Source organism: Mus musculus, chromosome 4 (genome assembly GCF_000001635.26).
Source record: "Mus musculus strain C57BL/6J chromosome 4, GRCm38.p6 C57BL/6J".
In the NCBI taxonomy this organism is placed as follows: domain Eukaryota; kingdom Metazoa; phylum Chordata; class Mammalia; order Rodentia; family Muridae; genus Mus; species Mus musculus.
This window is the reverse complement of record NC_000070.6, coordinates 62,673,168-62,691,971: the sequence shown is the minus strand read 5'-3', so window position 1 is coordinate 62,691,971 and position 18,804 is coordinate 62,673,168. Positions and strand designations below refer to the sequence as shown.

General features: G+C 52.6%; 1 protein-coding gene across 10 annotated transcripts in view; it reads right to left on the bottom strand.

The window, feature by feature from the left end:
- The window catches only part of Rgs3 (regulator of G-protein signaling 3), a 143,185-nt gene that overhangs the window by 11,048 nt on the left and 113,333 nt on the right, over positions 1-18,804 (bottom strand). For 8 of the 10 annotated variants that reach the window (XM_017320307.1, XM_006538057.3, XM_006538058.4 and 5 more), the window contains one exon: positions 1,346-2,473. In XM_017320307.1, coding sequence (XP_017175796.1) covers positions 1,346-2,473 — 1,128 coding nt within the window. Of the gene's footprint in view, positions 1-1,345; positions 2,474-17,461; positions 18,299-18,804 lie in introns of those variants that run through there. The other 2 variants (XM_006538067.4, NM_001310706.1) reach the window with 2 other exon arrangements.

Here is an 18,804-nt window from a genome sequence, read left to right as displayed (position 1 = left end):
ACAGTTGTCATAACAACCCCTCTAGCCTTAAGGATACACTTCAGGGTAAAGGAACAGCAGCAGGGCTCCCTGAGGGCTTCTTCCAAAGTGTGCTGTCAATCATGTCCTCAGGCCCCAGGCTCTTCTAGTTCATCCCCACCCACTCAGGGAAGGAAAGCAAGTCCCAGAGGAGCTGGTGACTCACTCAAGGCCACACAATAGGTAAGGGATAGAACTTAAGCCCAAACTGGCTTAAAGGCCATGGTGTGGTTTGTTCTGCTAGGCTAAATCCCCAGCCCACACAGAAAGCCCTTTCTTGCTCCTCCCTAGCTAAGCTCGGCCCCACTGCTCCTGCAGCCTCTGCTGTTGAACACAGGGCCTTGGCACAAGGCAGAAAACCCATAAACACTGATTTGCATGTTTGTAAACATTTGTGCAAGGCAGAGTCCTTATGGGGTCTGGTCTTGGGGTCAGACTCTAATTCTGATCCAGACACTTGTAAACTGTGTGGTCGATTTGGATCAAGTTATAGAACTTCTCTGGGACTCAGATTTCTCATCTGTGAAATGGGCACAAAATACTCTCTAGGGCACAGAGCTACGGGACAGATTAATGTGTTGATGGGAACTGCTTAGACAAAACATACATATGCTGGTTTTGTTGTTAGCTAATAGATTTCTAGTCTGGCCAGGCCTGGGCCAGATGTAAATTATAATATGCGGGGGGGGGGGGGGGGAAGGGGTAGTGTAGAGATTAGAGAGCAAGCCTGGGCTGGGTGCCAGGCCCTGTCTTCTCCCTTGTTGAGATAAGGTCTCTTTCCTTGTTTGCTGCTTCTGGTTCCTCTGCGTTTCTGGGGCTTCTCACATCCCTGTCCCCACACCTTGCCTTAAGAATACTCAGATTAAAATATTTAAAAAGAATACTCAGGTTACGGAGGTGTGGAACCTTATCTGGCTTTATGTGGGCTCTGGGGAATCAAGCTCAGGACTTCACACTTGCCTGGCAAGTGCTCTGCCCACCGAGCCACCTCCTCAGCCCTGAAAGCCCGTGCTTTCCCAGTTACTATCTCAGACCTTTTCAATCCAAACGCCTGATGTTCTGAGCTAAGCCACACCTTTTCTGCCTTCAGCATAAGACAATGGAGCCGGGAGAATACATCTGATCGTGTGGGTTCTTCTTCATGGCACCTTGAGGCCTCAGTTTTGTCTTCTATCAAATGGGCAGAAGGTTCATTGGGAAGTCTCTCAAAGAGCAAGGGTAGAACAGGGAAGTGTGGTTCCTTCCTGCAGCCACTATAACTGCCCTCTGAATCTCACGGACCTGCCCTCCAACCGTCCCCCGACCCCGACCCTGTTTCTCTTCTTACCTTCCTGTGTCCCGTGAAGAACAGGGAAAGGTGGTGCATGGAGCCTCCATTACGACCCAGTTCTTTTTTGAGGGTGCGGGGTGAAGGGATAGCCCAGGTGGATGTGGCGCCCTCGCCATCAGAGCAGTGTAAGGTGGTGTCAGAGGCAAAGCAGGGCCCCCGGGACTCCTGCAGCAGGCTGCCCTCGCTGTGCGTCCGGCGCCGCAGCGAGTTCTGCACACGCAACGAGAAGCCGCCCTCGGCGCCTTGGCCAGTCTCAATCAGGCTGCTGCGCTTGGCCTCACTACGATCCCCGTAGTTGTCGTCGCTGGTGTCGTCCTCCTCATCTTCCTCCCCTTCTCCCCCCTCCTCTCCCTCTTCTGCATCCTCGTCCTCGCCAGAGCTGCCTCCGTGGGCCCCATCCAGTTGGCTGTAGGCATTATCCAGACGCACCTCGGGGATCACAAAGTTAGGTCTAGAGGCTGGCAGTACAGCACCAGTGGCGACTGGTGGCTCCCCGGAGCTGATGGTCTGCTCAGCAAGGTCCTTCTCTGGCAGGGAGCCCAGGCTGGAGGGTGACTCCTGAGAGGGTAGGCGTTTCTGGACGGAGGCAGAGGATTCTGGGATAACAGGGGGCTCTTGACTGAGCAGAGGGTCCTGGCTAGTAGATTCTTGACCAGCAGGAAGGCCCTGGCAAGATGGGAGTTCTGTGGTCGGGGAGGATCCCTGGCCTGGTGGGGAGTCCTTGCTTGTTGAGGTTTCTGGGCTTTGAGGGGGCTTAGGGCAGGTTGCTATGTCTTCACTGGATGGTGATTCTGGGCCAGGAGCAGCTTCTTGGCCTGAGGAGTCCTTCCTGGGTGGGAGGTCTTGTCCTACAGGAAGCTCCTGGCTGGGAGAGGGGTCTTTGCTGGGAGGGAGATCTTGTCCTGCAGGAAGCTCCTGGCTGGGAGAGGGGTCTTTGCTGGGAGGGAGATCTTGTCCTGCAGGAAGCTCCTGGCTGGGAGAGGGGTCTTTGCTGGGAGGGAGGTCTTGTCCTGGAGGAAGCTCCTGGCCAGGAGAGGGATTTTTGCTGGGTGCGGGTTCCTCAGCACCTGGCCCCTTCCCCTCGACCAGGGGCATCTCCTTCTCATCTGCCTCTGTCTCAAACATCTGCAGCACAAAGAGGAAGAAAAGGCTCAGAGAAACAGTGTTGGAGATAATCTGCTGGTTTGTGGGGACCACACCAGCCCAGACTCCCTCTCTCTGCATGGGAAGTCCTCATTTCCCTGTGTGTGTAAAGGACATTAGGAAGTAAGTCTCTGCCTTCATGAACCTGAACTAAACCCAAGCCACCACACCGGAACTGTCAGCACTTGGAACAGTCCTCAATCTTGCCAGAGGGTCACCTCACCAGAACCAGTGATTAAAACAGGAATCCAAGTGGATCAGTCAAACAAGAATTGGCTCTAAATGTTGAGCATATATTTGAAAGCAGTCAACTGAATGACAACCTGAGCTTTCAAATGTTGCTCAACATCTGGAACGATCAGGTGTCACAGACACATGGAACCTCACTGAGGGGTTATCCACCTAGTGTGAGAGCTCAGAAATTTAAAAAAATAAAATAAAAAAATGAATGAATGATGGAAAAAGCAAGAACAGCATTATTTCCTGCTCGTACACAATGGAAGGAGACCTGGGGATTCTTACTGGGTTCTGACAGTAGAATTCATTTGCAAAGAAAGACACTGCCCTCTAACAGGAGTGTAAGATGTTGCGGTCTCAGAGGAAATAGTGTCCGGAGCACATAGAGAATGTCAGATCTGACTGTCCCCAGTGCTGCAGGCATACGCAGGAGGAAGCAGGCCTCAGGCCTGGGTGAGGCTTGGCTGTACGCAAGGGCTTGGAATGCCCAGCTAGTTCTACTTAGAGCCCAGTTTTCATTCTTCAAACAGCCATATCTACACAAAACCAATGAAACGGGAAACCATATGCACTTATATACCCTGGGAAGCTTTAGCACGTGGGAAAGAATGCCCCGTGCACACTGGTGCAGAGCCCAAACACAAGGTACCCAGCAGCGGAGCTCTGACTTTTACTATAGAGAGCATAATGGCCGTTTTGATGGACAAGGAAACTACGCCCCCAGAGCAATGACCTAACTATTTATTTTATTGTCCAGTTTCCCAGAGATGAAAAGGCCGTGCCTGAAGGTGGCAAGCACAGTGGAGCTCCAGCTAGGCCTCTCCCCTGGGAGTGGAGTGAGCCATCTGTGGTTCCTGACAGCTTCAGGGTGCTGCACACACAGGACAGAGGTCACACTGACACCTGGGAGCTACGGAGTGGATGTGAAAGTACTCTGTGGGAAGAGCCCCCATCTAGGTGCATGAAGACGGAAACATCCTACCAGGCAGAGGAAGCAGGAGCCAGCCGAGGACTATGAGATGACCTGGCCCCAGTCAGGGGAGACACTCTGAAGATGTGGGTCCCAGGCCAAAGATGGGCACCAGTGACTCCACATAGCTTCTATTCCTGAAGAATCCTGGAGCCAACCAGGAGATGGATCCTCAGGGACCCCTCAGAACCTAAAGCATCAGTCATCCCAAATCCCCACAACTTAGACCTCAGCCTGTGGTTCTCACCCTGTGAGCCCTGACCCCCTTAGGGTCAAAAGACCCTTTCACGGGGTCTCGCCTAAGAGCATTACAAAACATACATATTTCCAGTGCTTTAAGGAACTGAGACATCTGTCCTGTATCTGTCTCTGGGCAGGATGCCCACACCTGGAACTGTATTATAGCCTAGGAGTGTGGTGATGGCTTGTGTAGGGTTAATGATGGATCTAAAGGGAAAGTCTGAACTCAAGAGCATCCCTACAGAGCTGTAGACGCAAACACCCAGGATTAAAGTTTGCCTCTGTGATGCCAAGCCTCCTGCTCCAGACGAAGCAAGAAGAAGAAACTCGGGGCCTGAGCTTCAGCCTCTCCAGGCTGTTCCCGGGTAGAAAGGGAGATCATCCAGGAACAGACAGGAGGCTGAGGAGTCTGAGCAGTGAGCCTCAATGACGGGGCAAAGCCACCATGTACGATTCAGAGGCTAGGCTGGGGCCAGGACCCAAATCTGCCTCCATTCTTTGTAAATCTGCTTCTAATCTTACCCTTAGTTCCAAACCCATCACCAAATCCCAGCCTGAGTACCACACCCATCACCAAATCTTAGCCTGAGTACCAAACCCATCACCAAATCCCAGCCTGAGTACCACACCCATCACCAAATTCTAATCCTGAGCTCAAAACCCATTATCAAATCTCAGCCTGAGAACCAAACCTTTCATCACCTGTCTGCCAGGCAGTATCTGCATCAGAAAGCAAATTTTCCTGCAGCAAGTTCATGGCACCCCACATTTACATACATACACAAACACACACACACACACACACACACACACACACACACACACACACATGCCCTTTTGCCATAACCAAACCTCCATCTGCCTCTTATTGTCCTGGGAAAAGATGGAAGGAAACAGTGCTGGGTGCCCTTGGGGCCTAGCACAGAGTGACACTCACAGAGGATTCAAGTGAATGTCACTTTCCTGGGGGCCTGGGGGAAGGGCCTGAACCTGTCCCACAGGTGCCTATTGGCAGAGCCTATCCTATCCCCTTAGGCAACAAACCCCAAACCAGAAATGCAAGTCAGCCTGCCTCAGCCCTAGTCTGGGGCCAAACCAAACAAAACCAGAAGGGAAGTGCTGCTGCACAGAAGGGTGCCTGTCCCCAGAGGCCCTACCCTGAGGGATCATCTAGGAAGTCACCGGAGCTGACAGGCTTTCAGACAGCCTGGTGGTTATGGGCTCCAGTGCCCTTTCAGACTCTGGCTTTGATACAATGGGGCCCACTTTTTGGCTGTGCCTATCCTTTTCTCCAGCTGTGCTACTCAACCTCTCCTTTTCTCCAGCTGTGCCTGGGGAGGCCACATGGGACTCACAGGCTCTGGTTAGGGTCTTCCCCGTGCCTAGCCCAGGAGATGTACTGATGCAATGGCCACTTATTAGGGGTCTCATTCCAGAGATGGGAAGCAGAGGCCTGAGGCCATGAGACAATTATCTAAGAAAGCTGAGGCTCATGCAGGATTAACCCCCCTGTTTTCTGTCCCAGGTGTCGCACATACTGGGAATGGGGTGGGGGAGGCAGGGAGGAAACATATCTAGAAAGAAAGGGAACAGTTTGTGAGTAAGCTTACACAAAGTCAATGCTTTGTAGATGGGGCCTAGAACTCCTCATTCTATGCCACCCACCCAGGCAGGATCTCTGTGTACTGTGACCACTGTGGGCAGGTTCGGTCAGGCCAGTGTTCCTGGGAGAGCTAGCTGGGATGGTAGCGGCTTGAGGGCATATTCTAGGAGACCCGAGAACCCCCAGAAGTGTGGAATGGCAGGAGGGGGATACAAAGAGGGGAAAAGGGAGAGGGGATATATGGCAGGGTGGATTGTCCTGAGAATGGCATGGGCATAGATAGTGTCTTTGTGGAACCAGCTCTGGCAATGCTGAGAGGCCATGAGGGCAGAACAGCTCCATTCATCTCTTCATACACACTGCAGGGCAGCAGGGAACAAGGAGCTAGACCTCAAGGAAGAAATAAACTAGAGGCTAGACAAGCCACGTGTTGAGTGCTCTAGTAAAGAAGTTCGAGTAGTGGGGAACACACAATTTGGAGGGTGCTGCTACAGGCTGGGCTGATAAAAACCCACCCGGGGTGCCCCCAGGGATGCTAGCCTGCTCTGACAGGGCATTAGATCCCAATCATAACAAGCGGTTGCTCCCTGAGAGTGCTCATATCCCTCCAGGTCCGTATCCCCCGCAAGTCCATATCCTTCTATGTCTGTATTCCTCCAGGTCCATATCCCCCCATCTATCACTTCTTTAGCCAGGCTGGAGCAGGGTTAATTCTGTCCTTGTCTCGCCTGCTAGCAGCCACAGGAAATGAGCCAGGCCCTCTAAATGGAGCCATTGCCCGGGGCCTAATCAAATCCTCTCCCAAATGCAATCCAGAGCTTGGATCAGGCTGGGGAAGGATGGTATCGACGATGCCCAGAAGCACCTGCTCGCACCAGCTGTGGCTGCTGACCTCAGACGCCCACCAGCTACTGGGAGAAGGGGTAGTCAAGGGCCGCTGGGAGAGACCTACCTGGTACCGTACAGGCGCCAACTACAGAGCCATCCCCTGCTAACCCCATAGGCAACCCGGGGTTCTCATGCTGCTGATTCACAGAGGCTACCAGATGTCAGGTACAGCATATGCCCTCAAAAACCACTTCCTGCTCTGCAAGTGAGGGTGCTGGTGTTTGCCTGTGTCTCGGGCTGGCCCTCACATAGGTCAGACTATTTCAGAAAGAGGACTGGTGGGAAAGCCAGAAGACTGAAACTGTAGTCGTTAGTTTCACACATGAGATCTCTGGCTACCTGCTTTTTTCCACCATGGTACAGAGAGGCCAGGAAACTGATTGTGGAGCTGAGAACTTGTCCAAGCCTGGGAGAGGCCCTCAGAACTCTTGCCAGGCTGTGAACAGTCCCCCCCAACCCCCAGGCTTCACTTTTGTACTGGGCTTTGGGTCCACTGGGTCTCCAGCTTCCAGATCTCTGGCTCGACACTGACTTCCAACGACCTCAGACACTCGACCCAAACCCGGTTTCTCTATCCAGCCTCAGCTGGCTCCTCTAGGACTGGCTTTTACACACTGAGCCTAGAGCCCCAAACTCTGCCTCTGCCACCAGCTCAGTCCTTCACACCATTGTCTTCCAGACCCCAATACATCAGCCTGGCCAAAGTCTGGGAGAAGAGTGACATGCCCTCATAGTTGTGACAGCTTTGGACACTGAACCAGCTTCAGTCTTTCTGGCTGGGGTACCCTGAGCTTAGCCTCACTGCGCCTCTGTTTCTTCAGGTATATTATGGGATTAAGAACAACTCATGGTGTTGCTAGAAAAACAAATGAGCTATCATGTGTCTGGAACTCAATAGTGTGTGGCAATGTAAGCAGCCAGTACATAGTAACTATGACCATTCCTAACATTGCTGGGCTTGGAACTTGCCCAAAGATTTCCTCTGACTGAACCCTGCTCTTCTCCATCATAGGCCACTCTGCCTGTCCATCAGGATCTGCTCCAGGCCCTTCCTCTTAGCCCTGCACCTCCCTCATGTGCCATCCACTGCCGGTCCAGAGCACCCTCTGCATTTTCAGGCCACCCTTTTCCCGAGGATAGATTCTATTGGTTACTTTTACCCAAGCCTTACAGAACTCTGCAGCCAAACACTGTCCCGGGCTCACTGGACACAACTGTGCTTTCAGGGTGGAAGAGAAGAAAAGACATTAACCAAGATGTCACTCGAAAAAGGACAAGATCAGCACCAGCCACCGCCTGCTGTATAAAGGAGGGCTGTATCCTGCTCGAGGAAAAGTGGGGTATTGGGAGGTCCTTGTTGAAGCCACGGAGGGCAGGGAAGGTTCACTCAGAGGAGGAGGAGGACCAAGCAACATACGTAAAAAGCTTGAGGGAGGGCACGTGGCATGCAGCTCAAGGAGAGTTGGAGACCACTTTCTGGATATCCATTAAGCTCCCAGCTTCATGTGCCCCAGACTCAATGCATTCTGAGTTCCTTACTCTCCTGAGCCCCTGTATGCTGTCACTACCAGTTGCTCAAACCAAATCTTGAACATCATTCTCTCGTCTGAATCTATCACTATCACTCCGGATCCCTCATCAAACCTCAGGTGACTCTCTGGCAACCGACAGGCTGGATGCAGGGGACAGAGGGCAGAGCGGAACACTGTGCCTTCTGCTCAGTTTCCAAAACTGGGCTAGAAAACAAAACCTATTGATTTTCCTTATTTTAAGAATCTTCCTACTCTCTCTGCATCTGTACCACCCTCATCCAAATGGTGTGGGGTTCCCAGTGGCAGACCCTTCTGGCTATTCTCTGTGCCATGCTGGAAAAACTGTCTTATGGAAGTCTGACTTACCACTTCACTGTGGTATCTCTCCCATGACCCCACAGTGCCTCTCCAAATCCAAAGTCACCCCAGAAGACCCTATGGGCTTCCATTAGCTCTCCACTGGAAGGTCCTCGATATAGGGCTCAGGGCATCTACGCCAGGGCCTGGCCTCCACTTCCCTAGTGGTCAGGCATTGTCCCTTCCTTCACCGGGCCCTGGCTTATTCCCAATTCCCCATCTCCTAGAGTAACTCAGAAAATGCTTACAGAACTCAACCCTGTGCCAGGCACCAGAGCCAAACAGCAGCAAGATCCACCCCTGCCTTGGAGGTGCCAGCTCTGTGGAGGAGAGACTGGGATGAAGAACCCGGCCAACTCTTTCCACCCCAGCCCTGCCCTAGGGGCTGTGGGAGCTGAGGCAGCAAGAAAGATAGGAGAGGCTTATGGAGGAGAAGATGGGGCAGGCAAAGAATTGGGGACTCCGAGATGCAGTTGGAGACGGTGCTGCACCTGGATGGGGCAGGGGCTTGTGTGTGCTGAGGAATCCAAGCCTAGCTCTGGAAGCAACATTTGGCTCAGGGGACCACGTTCTAGCGTCGCTAGCTGCTTTCCCCACTTCTACTCGTTTGCTTTTTGACCTTTTGCAAGTTACTCGGCCTCTGAGTCTGTTTATTTTCAGAATGGGGCCAGTGGTCCTGACCTCCTAGGGTTGCTGGAAGTGACTGGAATATAAGCAAAGGTGGGTCATGTGTCTGGTGAGCAGCGGAGCTCCATTAATAATCCCCAATCCCACCGTGGTCAGCCTGACCCATTCCCGCTATCTCTACAGCCGTCTTCCTGACCCCTCCAGAGCTAAGTGGACACTGTTTTCAGGGGGAAGCCTCTAGTTCCTGCACACACCCAGGCCCCATTGCCCTGCGGGGCCATCACCAGTGCCCTAAGCGGTCTCCAACTGCAGCAGTCTCCTGTCCTAGCCCATCCTCTCCTCTAAGTGCCCTGCCTGCCTCTCTGGCTACCTCTAAGCGTCCACGGCCCCTGAGGTCGAGCCAGATAGGGAGAGACTGACCTGATCCTTCACCCGCGTTTCTCCCCCCAGAGACCTGGCACCTCCAGGGCAGGGGTGGATCCTGCTGGTCTTTGGCACTAGTGCCTGGCACAGGTCTTGGCATGTGGCTAGGCTCTGGAGGCCCTTGCTGAGCAACTCTGAGGGGTGAGGGTAGGAAGTGAGATAGGGCTCCAAACTCATGAGCCAAAGCAGAGCCACAAAGACAACACAGGGGAGACCCTGACGAGGAGGCCTAGAGCTGCCTAGGGCCCTGCAGCCAGGGCATCTGAGGGATCAAGGGGCTCACAAGGACACACAGGAAAAGAATCTGAGGCACTCACATGTATACCATGACATACAGACACACACACATACACACCCTTCAACACCTTCTCTTTCTGTTGCCCCATCATGGTCTTTCCTGCCCTCTTTTGCTTCCTTTCTTTCTCTCTTACTTCCAAGGATGCTTCCTGAGTGCCCCTGGAGCAGGTATTATACGGGGCAATAGTGAGTAGTGTCACAGGCAGGGGTCTGTCCTGGCTCCAAGTGACTGGTCCAAGAAGGGCAAGAATCCGAGCCACATACCTAGAGACTCTTCTAAACCACGGACTTCCCAGTGCCCACTCCAAATAAGGCTAGCCTGCATAGCCTATTCTAAGTCTGTCAACCAGGATAAAAATGCTCTGCCATGTTGAGAAGACCCTGGGGAAGAACACCAACAACACCGTGGCCATGTGGCTGGCAACTGAGACGGGGCAGGGAGGTTGGGGTTGATGCCCGTCTCCTAGTCATATGCTTAAGTCACATGCTGTAGGGTACATGGAGGCAGGGCCTGGGGCACAGCAGTGTGCGGCATGCAGTGGTGCCCTCTGCTCACAGGAGGGCATCACGGGCCAACGCTAAGCCACATCTCACTAGTGAACGGGGAGCACTCTGAGAGCCAGGAATGACAGGGCAGCAGGTCACTGTGGTAAGGAGGAAGTACAAATACCCCTTGCACTTCCTCTACGATCAGTGCCTGTGTGGGACCTCTTTAAAGGCTGGGGCTGCCTCGGGTGTGAAGCATCGTGACTCAAAGGCCGAGTCCCCACATCCTGGCAGTGCCTGGAGACAATCCGTGTGAAGTACGGCAGGGCATGGGCCTGACTTAGCTCAGTATGCACCCACAAATCCTGCAGAGTCCTGTTCTTAGTCCTATCAGTATCATCAGTATCAGCATCACTGACACTGTCAGCTCGTGCCCCTGCAACTAGTTCTGAGACAGAGCCCTTAACATATCCTAACCCTTCTAACAGCCTAGAAAAGGAATATTTGCAGCTACTTAGCTCAAAGCAGGAAACTGAGGCTTGTACCAAAGGCCCAGAATCTCAGGAGGGGGCCAGTCTATACACCCTAGATTTCTCCTTGGTTTTGCCATTTGAGTTCCCTGTGAGACCTAGGCCAAGTCACTCCTCTGCTAGGTACCATTCTCCCAGGATGTCTGTCTGCTCCGAGCAATCAGATCTTGGCCTGAGGCTTTTGTGAAGGCTGAAGGAAGGAAGAGCAGGTCTGCCCACTTTCCAGGACACCTGCCTTCTCTGTCTGCATTGCTCTGCCACCTGTAGGGCCTGCAGCACCAGGGCCTCTGGTGAGCAATACCTGAGGCAATAGAAGGCCTGGAGTGCACAACTGGACATTAGCCTCAGCTGCAGCCCTCCAGCTGAAGGTCACCCTGACAGGTCCTCAGGCACGCCTGCTCACACGGGTAAGTCCTGACATGCGCCCCATCTCTGGGAGGGGTGATGCTGGGCTGCGTTGGGTTGGGTCTGCTGCAAACTCATCTCCTAGCTATGCCTGTTGTGAGACTCTTGCTCCCTGAGTCTCACAGAAATCCGAGGAAACCATTCTTCTGTTTCAAAGCCTCCAAGCCCCTTGAGGCAGCTAAATCGGCTGATGCTCAAGTGCTCCACACGAAATGGTGTGTGCACTTTCCCACAGACAGCACCAATAACGCATCTCCTCTTCCCCAGCGCCACAGCCAGCCCAATCTATTTACAGTACTGCAGATGCGCACGCTCTCTCTGGCGTTCTACACCTGAGCTCACAATGCCGCTCCTGTGCTCCAGCGACAGGAACACCCGCACCTCCCTGTCAACCTGAGCGGCTGCCTCCATCCTTCCAAAGCTCAACCCACCCTGTCACAGGTCTGCATTTGGTCCTGACTTCTGACAGGGTGACAATGTCCCACAGTGAGAAAGGACAGTCTCTTTGATACGTTGAGCATCTCCTCCGGGAAGATGAATCTGGACTTCTGCATCATGCTGTGCGGAAAAATCTATTGCAGATGGGTTTCAGGCTTAAAAAAAAATGAAACATACAATGAGTAAAACTTCAGAAGATCCGCCATAGCTGCGGGGTTCGGGTCTGCAGAGTCAGCCAACCACATAGGTCAAAAATTCAAAAAAAAATTTTTTTTTTCATCTGTAGGGAAAACTTATAGACTTTTCTTCTGTGTCATTATCCCCAAGATAATATTGTATAACAACAATTCCTAATAAATAAAACCTGGCTGATGTCTACACAGATTGGGTAACTGATGGCATCTGACCCTTACAGCGCCCAAGGATTCACACTGTTTTGGGGTTTATTTATATTTAATTTTTTGAATGTGTACCTATGTGTGGTGTGAGTCTGTGCGTGGGGGGGGGGGTGGGGACACATGAGTTTGAGTGAACAGTCACATGTGGCTGTGTGGAGGACCAAAGCTGACACTGTTGGGGAGCAACTTCTCAGCTGCTCTCTACTTGATCTATCAAGGCATGGTCTCTCTCTCTCTCTGAACTTGGGGCTTATTTTAAAAGAAGGAAAAGTTAACAGATTGGATTGCATTTAAATTGAGAACCCCTTTTCTTCAAATATTCCCTTACAATAATCACAATCATCATAACAACAACAACAACAACAATAATAATACCCCAGACCCGGGAATATGTTCTCAGTGTGTTTAGCTAATAAGGAACACACATCCAGAATAATTTTTTTAAGCTCCCACAAACCTGTAGGGAAGGGAGAAAGAGCCAATAGGAAAGAGAGGAAAAGGCTTGAAAGGGTGGGCACTTTGCTGGCGGGTTTTCCAAATGGTTATCCACATGATGAATTAGCATATGTAAAGGCTCACCACCTAATGAGTCATCAAGGAAATGTAAATTAAAAACAATTAGATATCACCACATCTGAGACCTGATACAGTGTTGCTGAGCACAGGGGGGCAACATACTGCCACACGTGGCCTGAAAGCGGATGTGCTGATGTCACTTTGGGAAATTGTGATGGCGTCTACTCAGGCTAATTATACACAGCACTATGAGTCAGTTATTGCAAACTGGAGGTATATCTAAGAAAGACGGATGCACTTCCAAAGACGCGTTCAAGGAGGTCCCCGCAAAACTATTCACCGAGGGCTGGAAGTAGAAATACCCAAACACTTGTCAGAGGTGGAATAGTGGGTAAACTGAGGCAGACATATAGAGACACACACTAAATAGTAACAGGACGAACAAACTAAAAACCCTGAGACGACGTGCTGATGAATCACCAGGGAAAGACTGAAGGAAAGAACTCAGCGTGAAAGCTACTCAAGGGTCCTATTTATACAGAGTCCAAGGTAGGCGAGTGATCCGCGAGGAAAGTCAGGGCCACTGTGACTAAAGGGCACACTGAAACACTCCCAGTGTACAGTTGGGGACGCTTTCCTTATGGACCCGAATGGGTGTTCATCTGGTGAAAAGCCACGAGCTGCATTCTTGTCATCTTTCTCTACTACACCAGGCTTCCACTTAAAAGTTCGCTTTAAAGACTAAGGAAGGTCCTCAACGGTGACCTCTCTGCCAGAGACAGCAGCTCTGTGCCCTGTGAGCTGGCCACCTTTTATAAACCTCTCTAACACATTCCCACTTGCGCTCCTTCAAAAAGCTGCTGCCTATGCGCCCGTCACCTTCTGTGTCAGTCCCCCTGTCTGAAGTACCTCGCCTACAGGACTGTATTTAGCAACAGCCACCTATGAGATGAGACATCTGGTCCTCTGTGAGATGACCTGGAATCCACAGGCTTGAATCCTCCTCATCCAAGAGTCTCACGTTTGCATCTCATTTGGCCTGTGAGGTTGACCACTGCCAGAGAAAACCCCAGGCAGGAGAGACGCACACTGTGAAGTGAGGTCTCTGCCCTTAAGTCCGCACCCCTACAGCCTCTGGAGGTAAGGTGGAGCAGGTGGCTGGGGTTGGGGGTAATGTGCACGCCCAGGTGAAAATCACATCTACATAGAAAAGAAGTCGAGACATGAGGATGAACTCCTGCTCTGTGGCCGGGTACACATGTGCACGGACAGACAGCCTCACTCCTGTAGGAAGCGTCACTGAGAGGCCCAGGCTGTACCAGATGCTTCTCAGGGGCACCAACAGTGGGCTACCCCCACAGCCGGCTCACTTACCCAGCCTGAGATCACAGATTGAGTCTTTTACCATGATACCTCCAGGCCCCAGAAAGGGGATGCTGCACAAAGGTACTTAGTGGGCATGACAGGGACAGAAGGGGAAGTGAGAACTGAAAGAGACAGGGAGGGAGGGAGGGAGAGAAGGGAAGGATGGAAGGAGACAGGCAAAAAGAACAGAACTAAGTTGCTATTTGGATCAACTATAAACTATACTCTCTTGAGTGAAACATTCATGAACTGACTAGACACTAGTTTCAATCTGAGGTGAGGTATCTTCCATTCTAGGGCCCCTTCTCTAACCTCCTCCAGCCTTGTCTCAAGGCTCCTGCCAGCCATTTGCCCCTGGAGGCTCTGCACAGCTTTTCCTCTGTCCTTCTTCATGCCCCCTCCCCCTCTGCCACCTGTTTTCCAGGTGCTGCTTTCAGACCAAGACAAGTAAAACAGGGCAGATGGTCGGATGTTCTACCCAGTCCCCTGTAACTCACCACTCTGCCCATTTTCCTAAACTAGGAGCCTGGGTAAGTTCTAAGACTTCAGCTTGGGCCATTGTGCCCAGAAGGGAGAGAGAAACCTTGGGCCATCTGGGGTAGAGGGTACAGTTGGCAGATCTCCACACATCTGATGTTATGATCCAGGCTACCATCAGAGAGAAGAGAGCACCAGGGAGACTTTCTCCCCAGGTCTCAGTGGTACATTCCCCCTCCACCCCACTTTGCTGACCAGTGGTTTTATGGAGGGGGATGGGATGGTGGAGAGGGTTTAGGGCATCAGCTCCCTGGGACTGCGCCCAGCTGGCCTGCTGTGAGTGGCTCCGGCCTCCCTGGGCTTAGGGGGCTGAGCCTTACGCAGCCTTGTTTATCCCTGGGAGGAATGATGGTTCTCCCTGAGCAATGACATCTTGGAAACGGACAGACTCCACAAACAACAACAAACCTCCCTGGGCTGCCGCTTGTGCTTGCACGAGAAGGCTTCTAACCCAGAGGCGCCTGAGTAAGAGGCAGAAAGGCTACAGGCTGCTTCTCAGCTGAGCTTTGCCTTGACCACGGCTCTCGGACCTAAGTCTGCAGAGAACCAGAGAACCCAGTGGCTGGAGCATGCCTAGCAATATCTGATCCAGTTCCTTTGCTCCAAAAAGGGAAACTGAGCTAGAAACACAGGTGAATCTATGCCCAAGCTTCGCAGATCAGGAATGAGAAGCAACTGGGTCTCTTGGGCTTTCTCTGCCAGGCACATTGCCTTTCTAGAGGTCAGCGGGCCCAAAAGGGGTGCCGCTGGGAGTGCAAGAGAAAGAGAGGGCGCTCCAAGATGAAGCTCATATACCCTGAGATACGCAATAGGGAGAGGCTTGGGCTGAGCAACCGGAATCCTCGGTTCCGTGTAACTTCGGGTGAAAAGTCTCCTTTCTCCCTCAATCCCTTCTCTATCCAGAAGGTAATCAGAATCCATCAGCTCCAGATGCTCAGAGAACTAATAGGAAGCAGCGTTTGTGTCTTCTGAGAGAGCCAGGCAGACCCTCTGGTGGAAGACTTAGTGTTCAAGATCTAGCCCAAGTAATGACCGCTCCAAAGGGGTCCAAGAAGCTGAGCTGCAAGCCCCGGTAGTCTGTGCAAATGACCATGAGTGTTACAATAGATCCATCCAGGGCTCCACCTCCTACCATTGATGGCCAGACTATGGTATGGTCACCACCCAGCACAGTATGACCCCCTGAATAGGCTCTTTCTATGGCTTCAGGTAGGCTAAAGTCAAAACTCTCCCTGCCTCACTTCCCAGCAAACCCAGCCTTCAACTCCTTTGGTCCCCCTAATATCACACTGATGTGTAGAGGCTAGGGATCCACCTAAGGAACTGCTGGCCAGGTCCTCTCCTGGCAGTGCCTACTCTCTTGCCAGACACAGAGCTAGGATGGACAGCCTGAGTTGACCTGGACAGCAAAACATGGCCGTGGGTGGGGGAGGGCAGGGAAAGACCTACCCTAACTCATGAGGGCATCTCAACACCTCTCTCCAACCACGCCCTAGGAAAAAGCTGGGCTTGTGGGTGACTAAGGGATGAATAATCCCCATATCCTGCATAAATAGGACACAAGCAGCCACCAGAGATGCCACCAGCAGCAGACAGATGTATTCACTCCAGGTATAAAAGTTAGGTGCAATTAAGACCTAGAGAGAACAGAAAAGAGGGGCTGGCTCTCTGGGCCGAGGAGACAGCAATGCATGGAAACTGGGAAGAAAGGCAGGCAAGCTGGAAAGGATGGTTCTTTCATTGGTAACTAGTACCTACGATCAGGAGCCTAATGGACCATCCTGGCTCAAAGCCGAGAGCTCCTGACAACGACTCGCTGTCTCGATGGCCTCCATCTTCACTGTGTTCCTGTTTCTCAGAGGCCAAGTTGGGCCCGAGTGTGCCCCATCCTGCAACTTGGCTCCCTGGAGGCTCCCCACCCTGGGCTAAACCATGCCACATGCTAGAGCTGAGGAAGAGAGGTGGCCCTTGGCTGGGTACAGAAGACTCAGAGGGCCTGGGTGGAAACTTTGACTCTGGCTGAGATCCTGCCAGCGTCAGAGGAGCAAGCCACTGCAGTTCTTGCTTTGGTGGTGTGCAACCATTCCAGCCACCATAACAGGGAGGAAAGTGCTCATAGCACAGAGCCAGAGGCCATCAGGATGGGAAACAGTTCTCCAGAGTGGCTGAGGGGCCTGGTGGCCACACACTAAGTCAGGAGGCTTGAACAAATAATGCCAGACTCCCAGTGGGATCCTGTAGCTCGGGGCTAGATAATTCCCATGTGCTCTGTCTTCTCCTCCCTGTTCTGGGAGGCAGAGGTCCACAATCCTGGTTTGTCTCAGACATAGACCTGCTGCTTGAACTTAGCCAAGGCTTTCCCCCTCTCTGGACTCAGGGTACCCTTCTAGTCCAAGATTTAGAGTTCTTTTGGGACAGAGTAAAGACATGGACCCTGCCAAGTTGAGAACTGATCTCTACCTGCCCTTATAGGGGTTAGCTATAAGAGAGTGAGTGGTCTCAGCTGAAGCCAAAGCAGCAGGTGCAGGCTTTTTCCTTGGCAAGCATGGGGGGGGGGGGGGCGCAGGGGGAGGCTTTGAGCTCATGGGGCACACAGCAAGCCTGCTTTCGTTTCCAGATCTTGGAGACTAGCATTAACACCCCAAGACCAGCTTAGGAGCCCAGCTCTTCCCCAGCCAGGGGGTCTACATAAGAACTGCCATCCCCGGAGCTTGGTATGTAACCAGCATCCCTGACACAATAGCCAATCCTGCTGGCTAAGCACTCCGTTCCCACATAGTGTCCCAACTATTCACCAAACATTCCTAGTCTCTCCTAGAAAGAAAAGCTAGCTGGCCGCTCTGAAACAAGAGGAACAGCTCACAGTGGAAGCTTGCCCCCTACCCCTGCCCCCTACCAATCCCCCTTAGACAGACGGACAGACAGTTTTACACACACACACACACACACACACACACACACACACACACGGAACAGAACCGGTTTGGTTGCAAGATGTCTCTCAATGGCTGCCCTAGGGAAGGAACAATAGAAATAGGGACATGGGATGTCTTGAACAAGACCACCTTCCTACTGCCCAACACCACCACCACACTCACACCTTTGTCATCAAGGCACCTACCCAGTACACTCCAGCAAGGACCCAGGCAACTCCTAGCTGCTGCAGCTCCTGCCGGCCACCCGCCGCGGGGCTCCACCCGGCTCCTCCCGAGGGCGGGCGGCGGGCAAGCGGGCGGGCGGGCAGCCGGCCGGCCGTGTCAAGCGGCTGCCTTCCCCAGACAGAGAGCTCCTTTGTGTCAGTAGAGCTATTTATGGACTTACCCAAGTTCCCCAGAGGAGCGGTACCTGCTGGGAAAAGCAGAACCAAATGACCAGGTTCCACCTCCCACATGGAGGTAGCGTTTTCTTCTTCTTCTTCTTCTTCTTCTTCTTTTTTTTTTTTCAAAATCCTTGCATCACCCGCCCCTCCTCTTCTTCCTCCTCCTACTTCTCCTCCTCTTCCTCCTCCTTCTGCGAGCGCCCTTCCCAAACACAACACACACCCCGTTCAGCCGGCCGCTGCCACTCAGAAGAGAGGCTTGGCTCTCTTGCTTCCATCAAATAGAAAAGTCTGTGATTTTCCCAAACCACTTCCCCCCACCCCACCCCACCCCACTCCCCACCCCCGCCCCAAGGATGTGGCAAGGAAGAGAGTCCTCCGCTGGCCAATCCTTTAGCAGAAAGTGCGCGCTAGTTGGAGCGTGGCTTGAACTCTCAACTAAAATCGCCATCCCTGGGTCCCTTGCTGCCCATTCCCAGGTCCCCAGCTGATCCCTAAAACAGGAAGCTAGAGGAAGGCGTGTCTATCCTTCTGGGCAGACCCCCTAACCCTGAGCCCCATACACATGCTCCCAGCTGAGGCTGCCACTCCCTAGCAAGACCCAGCCAATCATCAAGGCTCCTCTGTCACACCCCCACCCTATGCTGCTCTCCTCTCAGTGGGTAGCTGCTGTTGAACTCAGGGCTTGCGCGCAGGGCAGCTGACTGAGAACAGGTCAGGGAGTGGTACCTTTGGCCTTTCTGCCTTTGTCCAGCACAGCTGGAAATGCATGTCTTTATTTGGCACCCGGTGTACCAAACTCTCAGGAATCTGAGCTAGACAGAGGACTTGAACTTCCTCCCCAAAGGACCAAAAAGTGCCCATTACAGCAACCAAAGGTGGGCGGGGAGGTGTGTGGGGGTGTGTGGACTCAAAGTAACAAAGCTGGCCAATTCTAGCTCCAACCCAGGTGGGTCAGGTCTCCCTGAGTAAGTCCTTGCCTCCCTCTGAGCCTCGATTTCCTCATCTGCAGAATGGGGGTGAAAGCTGCCCATCTCCCGAAGACCGTTTCAAGAGCTGGCTCTAGGCTCCCCTCTTTTGAAGCCAGACTCTGCCCCCAGGCCCTGGACTTGCAGCTTTGCCTGCTTTGGTTCATCTCATCTTTG